Here is a 13,155-nt window from a genome sequence, read left to right on the forward strand (position 1 = left end):
AGAACACCTCCTTGAGCACTTGTTATCACTTTTATCAATCACGCCTACTCTTCCCTTATCAATCACAATAAAATTGAGGCCTTGGATCACATTCTGCATTACTGCTCGCTTAAAGAAAAAGAACATAAAATAAACTAAAACCAATGCAAGAAATCAATTACTCTGAAACGGTAAGGATCTCCCAGTTCAATATAATGTACTTAAAATAAAAGAACTCCATCTTGAATACTTTCAGACTACAGACCAGAGCATATGATGTAGCTAATCACCATTTACTAAAGCTTTTGCATTGATCATTAAAACAATAAATAAGTTACACCTGACACCAGCAACAATAGTAGCAGTCATACCATTACAAACAAAATGATTGGGAGTGAAAATGTTGGAAATATTGAAACACAAATAATATCTGTACTCCAATGTCTCAATTCCCAACATCACTTACAAATTCACACGACAATTTTTCTTCTCACGGTTTACTTTGACAGCTAATGAAAGATGATCCTCAGTAATGGTAAATGCTAAGCAGAGGGATAGACCACGCTAGACATTCTATGGTGGCTGGTGGCACCAAAAAGGAAAAACTTATGTACAACGAATCCATAACAAACTAATGTCCAAGGCAAGAACTCAATTTCGAGATGATACACCCTTAAACAAGATAATTCCCACGCCGCCAACAGCCAGAGACAAAATAATTGGAATTCCAACGAATTTGATATTCATTAATCTGCTCCTTTCTTTTCTTCCATGGTGTACCTGTTCTATATTTTCGTGAACAAAGTTGCTAAGATTATCTAATTGATGCATGAGCTGGCGCTGCCTCGGGTGATGACCACTACCTAATTGGAAGCAAATTGACAGAATACCACAGTATTAGACAGTATATTAACAGAACTAAGGGTGTGTTACTGCAGAATTCTCCACCTTTTGGTGGAGAATCTTCAACAGATAGCATACAAGGGAATCTTTAGTCACTTTCCAAAACTTTCATGGGAAGCTGTACCATATGCTCTCCTGCCATACCATCCTTATGTTACAATCCACAACAAAGTTGTTGATGAGGGTGGTATAGAGTTCGGTAAGTTCCCTGTCATGGTTTTTTTTGTTCGGTTAAGTGAAATTATCATGGTTCTATCTTATGAAATTATCTACCAAAAAATGGGTTAATCATGGTAAATTCCCTTGTCAAACCAAACACACCACATAGACATTTAAACATTTATATTGTTGGGAGATTTCACTAGAAAGTCACACCTCAATCTAGTTACTTTCTATCCCAAATGATTTCAACTTGGAGCTCACACCAAAGAAATCACTCACCCAAGACTTTGGTAGTTATCACAACAAACTCAAAGAAGCAAAGCCACTAATTTATCATCACTCATAGCAAGCAAACAATAAATAAGGAAGTAAATATGCAAAGAGACACAAAGATTTAGGTGGTTCGGTAAATGTTACCTACATCCACACAAGAGCCAAATTTCCTTTATAGCAAAGATTGGAGAGTTTACAAGAGATATCAAGAATCAAGAACAAGAGGCATCACTCAAACCCTAGCTCAATAGAGCTCCCACAATACCCAAGAAATAAATCTCTCAAAAAGTTGTCTCAAAACCCTAATCTATTTCCTTTATATAGGTACACATAGAAAAAGGTGAGAAATATGGGGCTTGGGGCGAAATATCGACAAATCATCAAAATTCGAAAAGTTTGAACTCAAAGTTTGTTTGGTGAGATACCGGAGCTTCATTAAACCGGCGGTTCCACGTTGAACAATCTCCCACTTGGAACCTTTGAGATTCTACATACACATCACATCTCAATTGTAACAACTCAATCCAAATCCAATTTACTAATGAAACACTTCGCTTCATCCATCATGGTCTTCAAGCAAGAAGACCCACCGGGTTGAACACAACTTCAACTTCTCCGATGGGCCGCGGTCTTGGTCAACATATCCCACGGATTCTCACTCCGCTTGGATCTTCTCAAGTGCGAAAACCTCATCCTCCAACAGAGATCGGATAAAATGATACCGAGACCAATGTGCTTGGTCCTAGAATGAAAGGCGTAATTTTAGCAAGATGTATAGCACTCGATCGCCACATCATAACACACTTCTCTTGCTTCTTCATCCCAAGCTCTTCCATCAATCCACGTGAACTGGATCATCTCTTTGCTTGCCTCTCAGAATGACCACATACTCTGCTTTTGTGGTAGACAAAGCAACAATCTTACTCAGAATCGAAAATCCAACTCATCATCGCAGCGCACCCACCTTTGTAAAGACATAACCAAGAGTGCTTCTTCAAGCGATCTACTTCTCCCCGCAAAATCGGCATCCACATACTCTTGCGGGTTTCACAACACCCCTTCCATAACATAGGCATTTCTCTGTAGTACCTCTCAGATATCTCAATATCCACTACACGGCTTCCCAATGTTGCTTGCCAGATTAGACATAAATCTACTAACAGCTCCCAATGCTTGGGTTATATCCGGACACGCAAACCATGGCATACATAAGACTTCCAATGGCGAGGTATGGTACCTTAGTCATGAAGTTTCTTTCCTCAACCTTGGAAGAGTGTTCCTTGACAACTTGAAGTTGGATCGCAAAGGTGTGCAAACCGGGTTTCGCGACTACCCATGTTGAACCTCTTCAATACCTTCTCAATATACTCGGCGAGACAATTCCGAATACCTTTACGCTTTATCTCTTCCCGATCCTCATCCCTAGAATTTGTTTCACAGACCCAAGTCCTTCATAGAGAACTCACTTGCTAACTTCTTTTCAATCTCCCAATTTCGACATATCGAAACTTCGCTACTAACATATCATCAACATATAGCAACAGATGACGTGAGCTAGAGTCGAACCTCTCAAGTAGCAACAATGGTCAACGCCAGACTTATAGTAGCCATTTCCTTGCATGAAGTTATCAAACTTCTTGTACCCTTTACCTAGGGGCTTGTTTCAAACCATACAAGCTCTTTTCGAGCTGCATACCATATTCTCTTTACCCTTCTTGATGAAACCCTCTCGGTTGTTTTGCATGTAAATTTCCTCAACTAGGTCACCATGGAGGAAGGCAGTTTTAACATCCAACTGCCAAGATATAAATCTTCCGGCTGCAACAATACTTCAACACCGACCAATGAATGGTATTCGCCACCACCGGGGAGAATATCTCTGAAGTCAACCGCTTTTCTGCGAAAACCCTTGACTACTAGCCTCTTTTGTATCTCTAGGAACCATCATGTTCCTCTTTGACTCTAAACACCCATTTGTTCTCAGAGCCTTCTTACCCACGGGTAGTATGGCTAACTCCCATGCCATTAGAGATGAGGGACTTCATCTCATCTTGCATAGCAAGCTCCCACTTGCTTGCATCACTCGCCTCCAATGCTTCATCATAGCATTGAGGCTCACCACCATCAATAAGTAGCAAGTAATTCACATAGGTAGAGGGTGGATATCTCATACTCGATACATGTGGCCTGAATGTCTTTCTTGGGGCACGAGGTGGAGATGAACTCGGTGGTGTAATATCCTCATTATTCTCTGAGTCACTACTAATGTCATCCTCTAACTGTGGGGCTCCCACTATACCACGACTTACATCGAAGTCTTCCAACCCAACATACTCTGTGCCGCTCTCTGTACTCGATTCTTTGGTTTGTGCTTCATCTCTGTCCTTGTACATCACCTTCCCATTAAACACAACATCTCTACTACGAATGATTTTCCGATTTTGATCATCCCAAAAGCGATACCCAAAATCATCACCGCCATAAATTTATGAAGGTGCACTTTAGTGACTTAGCATCAAGCTTGCTTCTAGCTTGGTCACTAATGTGAACATAGGACACACAACCAAACACCTTCAAATGGGAAAGGTTCACATCCTTCCCGCTCCACACTTCCTCTGGAATCTTAAAATCCAAAGGTACCGATGGTCCTCTATTGATTAGGTAAGGCGATGTGCTAACACTTTCTGCGGAGACTGCTTAGGCAAGTAAGCTCGCTGAGTGTACGATACACCTAGCTCTCTCTCGCAAGCGTGTTCTATTCATCCGCTCTGCAACCCCATTCTCACGAGGTGTCCCCGGCAAAGTCTTTTTCCATCTTGATGCCATTGTCGACCGCGACAGCTTTTAAACCCTGAATCCTCATACTTCCACCGTTGTCGGATCTCAAATTCTTTACTTTCAAGCTTGTCTCATTCTCAACCATGGCCTTCCAAGTCTTGAACACTTCAAATACTTCCGACTTGTGTCTCAAGAAATAGACCCACACCTTCCCTAGTATGGTCATCAACGAAAGTCACAAAATATGACTTTCCCGCCAAGTGAAGAGACATTAGTCGCCCCCGGACATCTATATGAATCAACTCGCCCTTCTAGCTTTCAAGCTTTGACCACCCATTCTCTGAAAACTCACCCGCTTCTGCTTTCCAAATACACAGTTCTCACATAAGTCAATTTCAGTTGACTATAACTTTGGGAGTTTACTAGAAGAGTGAAGGATTTTCATTCCTTTCTCACTCATGTGACCAAGTCTGCGGTGCCAAACATTTTGATCCTCTTTGCCATGTGCCACAACAATCACCTCACAACCATGTGCAATCATGTAGAGAGTACCATCTTTCTTACCATTTGCAACAACCATTGAACCCTTCGAGACCTTCCAAGTATCACCGGTGAAGACTGTAACAAATCCTTCACTTGCCAATTGCCCCACGAAATCAAATTCTTCCTCAAATCTGGGCGTGTCGACGTCCCTCAATAACCATGACGAGCCATTCATCTTGACATGCACGCCACCCTTGCCGACAATGTCACAAGGTTGGTCATCACCGAGAAAGACCGTTCCAAGGTCACCTTCGATTCGTGTAGTTCTCAAGGAACTCTCGATGTGAGGTAGCATGGAAAGATCTTGGCCGAAATCAAGTACCCAAGACTCCTTAGCAGGCTCCATCGAACATATCAAAGCATCATCTACCATCTCAACAACATTAGCTTCTTGATTCTTTTCTTGTTCTTATTAATGTTTGTTATTGTTTCTTGGTGCCGGGCAATTGTTACTAAAGTGGCCATGCTTACCACAATTGTAACATATAATTTCACTTATGTCTCGAGGATTGTGTTCAACGCTTTGCACTCTCGGGGCTTGAGATTTCGATCTCCCCCCACTTTTCTTACTACGACTCTGTTTGAATTTCTTCCCCACTTTCGCTTAATGCCCACACGAAGTTGACCCGAAGATGAAGGACAATCCTGCTCCAGATTTCTCGGTTAGTACCATACTAACAACGTGCTCAAACTTCAACTTGGTCATTCCCAGCAGAGCCACTAATAGCCGCCATAGTCCTTCCAACTTGGAGGCAATTGTCCAAGTATCGCCAAAGCTAGCACCTCATCACTAAATGTAATCTCAACCCACTCCAATTGGTCCTTAGTTTGGTTGAATTCATTTAGGTGATCCTTGAAGGAGGTCCCTCCCACATTCTCATACTAAATAGCTTGGTGATCAAATAGACCTTGTTCGCGCGGTAGGGTTGTTCATACATCGTAGTAAAGTGCCTCCATGAGACTTCGCGTCTTCTCAATTTTAATATTAAAGGCTACCGACTTTGAGAGACTCAATCGATTGTGGCCAATGCCTTTCTATCTTGCAAATCCCATTTGTCTTATGGAATCTCATCCAAGGGCTTCTCACATATCAATGTTTCCATCAAATTCTTTTGATAGAGTACGCCCCTTGATTTGCATCTTCCAATAGCCAAATTTGTTCCACAAACTTCTATCTTGTAACTTTCCTTTTCGGTTGTCATGACTTCCACTTGAACCAACACAACGGTGGAAACTCTCTCAAAGGAATTTCTTCAAACACCTAGCCTCTCTCTCTAAAGATGGAAACTTTCCTTACACACCTTGTTCCAATGATTCAATCAGAGTCTCGATACCACTTGTTGGGAGATTTCACTAGAAAGTCACACCTCAATCTAGTTACTTTCTATCCCAAATGATTTCAACTTAGCTCACACCCGAAAATCACCCACCCAAGACTTTGGTAATTATCACAACAAACTCAAACAAGCAAAGCCACTAATTTATCATCACCCATAGCAAAACAAACAATAAATAAGAAAGTAAATATGCAAAGAGACACAAAGATTTAGGTGGTTCGGTAAATGTTACCTACATCCACACAAGAGCCAAGTTTCCTTTATAGCAAAGATTGGAGAGTTTACAAGAGATATCAAGAATCAAGAACAAGAGGCCTCACTCAAACCCTAGCTCAATAGAGCTCCCACAATACCCAAGAAATAAATCTCTCAAAAAGTTGTCTCAAAACCCTAATCTATTTCCTTTATATAGGTACACATAGAAAAATTGAGAAATATGGGCTTGGGGCCGAAATATCGACAAATCATTGAAATTTCAAAAAGTTTCAGAACTCTAAAGCTTGCTGGTGAGATACCGGAGCTTCATTCACTCGATGGTTCCACAGCCCAACATATACATATGCAGGTGCCAACTAGCAAAGTTGGTAAAATCTTTAGGTGATGATACCAAAGGTCTGGGGTTCGAACCCCGCTAGCACCAAAGAGTTACTGATCTCATTTAAAACAGGCTTGCCAATAAAAAAAAAACATTTATACATATTGAAGCACCATATTTCCAACATTAGATGTCCATAACCAGGTCCAAGTCAAACTGAATTCATCAATATTTGAGCCCCTATATTTCCCAATTTCCATAGGACTGATGGGTGTTTCGAAAACCAAATAAAACACAACAAAACATCGAAAAAATATGATGGATGATAGTATGGTACCTCTTCCATCAATGGAGCTTCCTTTGCCAACTGAGAAGAAGAAGAGGAATTGGGTAGTAGTGATCCAGTCAAACAACCATTTCCCAGGCCAGACACAAAGTAAGACGTTGGTGCAGCTCAGACCCATTGCATGCTTCATTTTGTACAGCTAAATTTTGTTGGCTAGCAGAAACGTTTCTGGTTTTGAAATTGGAATTCAACTCTTCAATCCGAGCAGTAAACTCTTCTATTCTCTCACTCAGGGTGGAAATTTGTTCCAACAGTTGAGTGATGACACCCTATGAACGAGAAGTGAGGGTAGTACAGATCAAGAAAATGAACGCATAATTTTGAAGTATCAGGCCCTTAAGTACCTTAGTTTCCCAATCATTTCAAGAACTAACCTGATTAGGGGACTCTGCAGGTGATTCTAGACTCCTTTCATCAAACTTTCGATTGTTGACAGCAAGTCTAGTAAGCTTGGGAAATTTCCTATCACCTTGGGTCGAGTATGAGTGTGATATACCACTACTCAACGTAGAAATGAAAATAAACTGTGTCAAAAAAGAGTCCAGCGAACCATTATCCAAACGAGATGAGGAAAACCTTGAGCTTCAAATAATTTTCAAAACACTTGGACAATAACTTATTAAGTATTGAACTCAGCCTGTTCCCCACCATTTTTTTTACTGTTTTTTCTTCTTCTTTTCTTTTTCTTTTAATCTGACAGATTTTCAGATTACCTGGTAATGTTGAACTCCTGTCTCTTCACGAAATCAAAATTCCTAGATTGGTAAGTATTTCAGGATATTGAAGGATATTTCCTCAGGTACACTAGTAATGGGCAACTAGACTATATAAATCTATTGAGAAAATTAAATTAATCCCTTTTTTATGTACAAAATCTATTTGATGTATATCCGTAAAATAAAGGTCCGACACTAATACCCTGGTTTCTTGGACTACTCTTTTCCTTGATTAGATTTATGAAAAACAGGGATCAGAATACTGTACCTCTTGGAATCCTTATTCCTCATTGCAATCCTATCTCCTGAGACGCGGGATAGTGCTTCTTTGGGGCTTGAAGCCCCTAAATCCTCATCTATGCTGAGCTTTGTCTTTAAATCATCTGGCAGTGCCTGTGGAACGACCAAAATATTAAATAATTAACATGGAAAACAGAAAGAAAATTTAATTTAAAGAGACGTTCCAAATGACGACATACCATTACTTCGTTCACAAGCTTCTCCAGCTGAATCTGTTGTATATAAGTACAAGGAACATATGAACCTTCCAAACCCAGTTGTTCCGCGACAAATTTTACATATAAACGATCTCTACCTTGTACCTTTTACCAAAATCAGTAGAAAATCATGTTGGTGGCTAGCTAAGTATAACCAATCCAGAAAGCTTAGATTGACAATCTATTATAGAACGATTGAGTATAAAAGTGGTCTATACTATCAAATTATGCTAAGATTCTATCACCAAGAAGGTTCTCTTGAGTACCACAATGACCAGGTTTACAGAAACGGTGACATCCCGAGTGGATCACATCATTTGAATGTCTTGAATCTTGCTTGTGGGCTATATGAATTTTTAATATGGATCTACTAGAAATCAAGAAACTCTCATTTTCATTAATGAATTATGAAATATGTCAGCAGAATACCTGAAATTGAATCTAATATATATGTAGATCCATATTAGACCCATAACACAGAAGGCATACTATATAATTCATATCAAATGGATGGGTTCATATCCATAACCCATTATACACTACTGACGAGTAAGTCATAATTTTCTTTCTTGTATTTAATTTTTATCTAACAGTGAACTCTCACAAAGATGCATTTAGTAACTTGGTTCTTTTCAAGGAATCCAGCACCTAAGGAAGTGTATTTAGCAAACTTCACCAACATAGACCTAGCTGAATATGATTTGCTCATAGCCGAGTCTCCATTCCTAAATAGTACAAGTCTACCTGTAAGCGACATACATGTAACTTGATCTAGAACACAAAAAATGCAAAGTGCAAACAGGCGCATAGACTTCCCAAACTATGGGAGTTGTCATCAAAGTTACATTCCAGGTGATCCTCTTATCATATTTAGTCGCATAGTCAGTAAGTGCTTCTGTTGGAGTTATCCCTCACATGAGGAGAGAAACTGGAGCTGGAGAGAAACAAGCGAATTCGGCATCGCACAAGTCGAAGGCCAGCCGATGAGGGATGCCCCAGCCTTCGAGTTCCAAAGACATAGAGGCTTACCAAAACAGGCTTCAGTCTTCAAATACGACTTCAGCCCAGTGAGAGCCGAGGCAGTGCATAATTTTTGTGGGCCTTGCTACAAGATTCCGCACGAAATTTGGTTTTGGAGATAAAACCAAAATCAAGGTTTTGGAAAACCTAATGTAACCTAACAAGTCAAAAGGATTGGAATCCGGACTAAAACAAAGAGAGAGAACCTTTACGAGATACAACTGACCTCAGAAAGAGATAAAGAGTGATCTAAGTAGGTGAGAGACCGTAGAGAGATTGTAATCTTCCTTCCCATTTTATTAAGAACTCGCTCTTGTGGAAGTAGGCATCATTGGCGAACCACGTAAATCTTTGTGTTGTGGTTTGCTTTTACCGCTTTACATTATTATTTGTTGTTGATAGTTGTTTAATGAGTTGGACATGTTAGTATAGGTAGTCGAAGTTGATATTTAGATTTTGTCCGAGTTGAATTGTGTTCAAATACAAGTTATCCGTGTAATGGGAACCGATTGGTATTGGTATAATCCCCACAAGTGGTATCGAGCCTTGGTTAGAAATAGCTTTTAGGGTGTTATCCAATCTTGGTCGGGAAGGTGTTTGGCCGAAATTCCCGAGAGAAAGATTTGAGGTTAAATAACTTGTAGAGATGGACCATTCCGTGAACACTTTCATTATGATGAGTCCGAATAGGAAGAACTACACCATCCGGAAAGCCAAGATGGAAGACTTTTGCTATACCGCGAGGACTTGGCACTTCCCATCGAGAATGAGGGAGTAAAACCGTAAAACCGATGAGGCCGAGTGGAAAAAGCTTGAGAAAAGCTATTGGGTACATTCGACAATGGATAGACGCGGCAGTTTTTCACCATGTGGCCCCGAGACTACAAACCTTGATCTATGGAAGAAACTTCGAAGACCTTTATGAGAGGAAGCTCCAAGTGGAAACAAAGTGTTAGTCGTTAAGAAGTTTGCGCATTAACCGCAGTACCAAGAAGGTTCTTCAATGTCCGAAAGATCTTAATGAAGTACGAATATCATCATCAATCGGATGCATTTGATGAAGATCAATTTGGGAGACGAAGTTGAGGCTTTGTTTCTATTAGGCTCTCTACCCGAAAGTTGGGGAGACATTAGCGGTTTACATGGAGCGACCAAGGATGGAATTGTTACCATGGAGATGGCTACCACGCCTTTGTTGAATGAGGAGACTAGAAGGAGTGCAAGAAGCAGCTCTTCTCACTCGGAGGGTCCTTTTCACGCGAGAAACGGGAGAGGTCAAAACAGAAAACCATCTCGCGTTCTAGAGGTGATGATGTAAATCTAGGGGTGAAGCTAGAACTCCTAAGGCAGAGGCAATGTTACTATTGTGCCACCAAAGGCCACTTCAGATATGAGTGCGGGCGACAACGAAGAGGATGAGAAGAATAACCGCGGTACATGAAGACATGGTGCGGAGGAACGGAAACACAGCGAGATACTACCGCATCTAGTTCGGCGACCCTAGTGGGAATTATATCAGTGTGGTGTGTCTTTGCCTTAAAGACCTCATGTCGATATCTGAGTGGGTGATAGATACTGAGGGCATCCTATCACGTCCACACACAAGGGATTCTTCACTACCTACAGTTGTGGTGAATATGGTGAAGTAAGGATGGGTAAATGATTGAGTCTCAAGATTATAGGCATTGAGATGTTCATGTAGAAACCAATGTCGGCTACACCTTGACACTCGAGGATGTAAGACATGTCCCCGACATACGGTTAAGCTAATTTCGGGCCGAAAATTAGATGATGATGGCTTTGTAAACTCGTTTGGTAACGGGTATGGAAACCGGCGAGAGGTTCCATTGTAGCGACCCAGAGGAAAGAAAACTTGCTCTCTTTACAAAACACGTGCTAGCTAGTTTGTAAAGCGTTAATCACGCGCAGAAGAAGAAGCTTCATCCGAATGGCAAAGAGGCGTAGACCGCGGTCACATGGGCATAAAAGGGATGGAAGTTCTTGCTAAGCAAAAGGCCATGCCGGACATTAAAGGTACACATTTAAATACATGTACTCATTGTTTGGTAGGAAAGCAACACGGGTGTCTTTCCAAAGATTCCCCGCTCCACGAAAGGACACATCGCCCTTGAGCTAGTGCACCGCAACTTATGTGGTCCTATGAGAGTGAAGTCCCACCAGGGGAGTTTCGTACTTCTTGACATTCATTGATGATGCGTCCAAGAAAGATATGGGCCTATAGTCACGAAGACCAAGGATGAAGTACTTGGCGTGTTTGAGAAATTCCACAAAGATGGTGGAAAGAGAGATCGAAGTTGTTGAAGTGTATTCGCCGGATAATGGGGGTGAGTACATTGGGCCATTTGAAGAGTATTGCCCGAGTCATGGGATTCGCCATGAGCGCACCGTTCCCAAGACACCGCAAATGTAATGGAATAGCGAAGAGAGAATGAACCGCACCATTGTAGAGAGGATAAGATGCATGCTATCTCACTCTAAGCTACCTAGAAACTCTTTGGTAGAAGCAAATCGCGTCTGGTGCATGTGATCAACCCGTCACCAGCAAAGCCTCCGAATAGTGATTATCCGCAGAGATATGGTCGGCGGAGATGTTGATTATGGATACTTGAGGTATTTGGGTGCGGGGCATTTGTGCATATTCCGGCGATGAGAGATTCAAAGCTTGATGACAAAGCCAAGCGGTGTATTTTTCCGGTTATGGAGATGAAAAGTTTGGTTACAAACTCTATGATCCGATTAACAAGAAGGTAATCCGAAGTCGAGATGTTGTGTTCTGCCGATTAACAAGAAGGTAATCCAAGTCGAGATGTTGTGGTTCCCCGGAAGACCAAACCATAGCAGACTTTGAGGAGGGTGAGAAGCCACAAGCTTTCACTAATGATCTTGTTGATTCGTAACCGAAAGTTCCTACCGCGGGAACGTGCAGAAGGCATTGAGAATGCAGAGAACCATGAGTTTGAAGCTCATGATGAGAATCATATTGCTCATGATGGGATAGAACCTATTGGTATAGAAGATGCAGATGAGATGCATGAACCACCACCAGAGCAAGCAGAAGTGCATCCTCCTGAGGCACCAGCAGATGGGGCAAGGAGGTCTGACAGAGAGAGACTAGCTTCAACCAGGTATCCACCACATACGCGTGCTACTATCGGATGGTGGAGAACCTATGTACTATCAAGAGGCACTTGAAGGTACAGACAAAGAAAAGTGGTTGAAGGCCATGCATGACGAGATGGATTCTTTGCATAAGAATCACACTTATGAGTTAGTTGAGAAACCCACGGGGAGAAAAGTTCTCAAGAATAAGTGGATATACAAAGTCAAGCATGAGGAGAACAATCCTCACCCAAGGCACAAAGCTCGCTTTGTTGTGAAGGGATTCGGTCCAAAGGAAAGGAATCGACTTTGATGAGATTTTCTCTCTGTAGTGAAGATGACTTCTATCCGGTGGTATTGGGTATGGCCGCAAGTATGAACCTAGAGGTTGAGCGAATAGATGTTAAGATGACTTTTCTTCATGGAGACCTTGAAGAAGATGTCTACATGGACCAACCCGTAGGGTTTTGAGGTCAAAGGCAAGGAGCACCTAGTATGCAAGTGATAAAAGAGCTTGTATGGGTTGAAGCAAGCACCGAGACAATTGGTACATAAAGTTTGACTCCTTTATGGCGAAACAAGGATACAAAAGTCCGCTTCGATCATTGTGTGTTTGTTCGAGATTTCGGATGGGGATTTCATTGTGTTATTCTTTGTATGTCGATGATATGTTGATAGTTAGCCCAAACATCAACAAGATATCCAAGCTAAAGAAAGACTTGAGTAAGTCCTTTGAGATGAAGGATCCGGGTCAAGCAAAAGCGAGATACTTGGGATCACGGATCACTTTCGTGATTGAAAAGAGTGGGAAGTTGTGGCTTTCTCGAAAGCTACATTGAGAAGGTGTTGAAGAGATTCAACATGGATCAGCCGAAACCCGTCGGTTAATCCCGCTTGGTGGCCAGCCCGCATGACCAAAGAGATGTGTCCTAAGGGTGAGCATGAG

At 41.5% G+C, this 13,155-nt stretch overlaps 1 protein-coding gene across 1 annotated transcript; it reads right to left on the reverse strand.

The window, feature by feature from the left end:
• Nucleotides 1–391: 391 nt before the first annotated feature.
• LOC147478443 (inorganic pyrophosphatase TTM2-like) lies at nucleotides 392–8,372 on the reverse strand. Its single transcript, XM_086583077.1, has 5 exons — nucleotides 8,052–8,372; nucleotides 7,841–7,965; nucleotides 7,231–7,354; nucleotides 6,848–7,125; nucleotides 392–842 (listed from the first exon to the last, which is right to left on the reverse strand). Exons 1-4 carry the CDS (start codon nucleotides 8,052–8,054, stop codon nucleotides 6,916–6,918), a joined length of 462 nt encoding a protein of 153 aa, XP_086439203.1. The 5' UTR covers nucleotides 8,055–8,372; the 3' UTR covers nucleotides 392–842; nucleotides 6,848–6,915.
• Nucleotides 8,373–13,155: the final 4,783 nt, after the last annotated feature.

The sequence above is a fragment of the Coptis chinensis genome, chromosome 9, assembly GCF_015680905.1.
Source record: "Coptis chinensis isolate HL-2020 chromosome 9, ASM1568090v1, whole genome shotgun sequence".
Lineage (NCBI taxonomy): Eukaryota > Viridiplantae > Streptophyta > Magnoliopsida > Ranunculales > Ranunculaceae > Coptis > Coptis chinensis.

What these genes read in the sequence shown, in the direction of transcription:
- LOC147478443 (XM_086583077.1), bottom strand. An exon ending in AGGAATAAGGATTCCAAGAG is followed by an intron (nt 7,355 to 7,840) that starts GTACAGTATTCT and finishes TACGTTGAGTAG; the next exon opens with TGGTATATCACACTCATACT. An exon ending in CTGCAGAGTCCCCTAATCAG is followed by an intron (nt 7,126 to 7,230) that starts GTTAGTTCTTGA and finishes TCTCGTTCATAG; the next exon opens with GGTGTCATCACTCAACTGTT.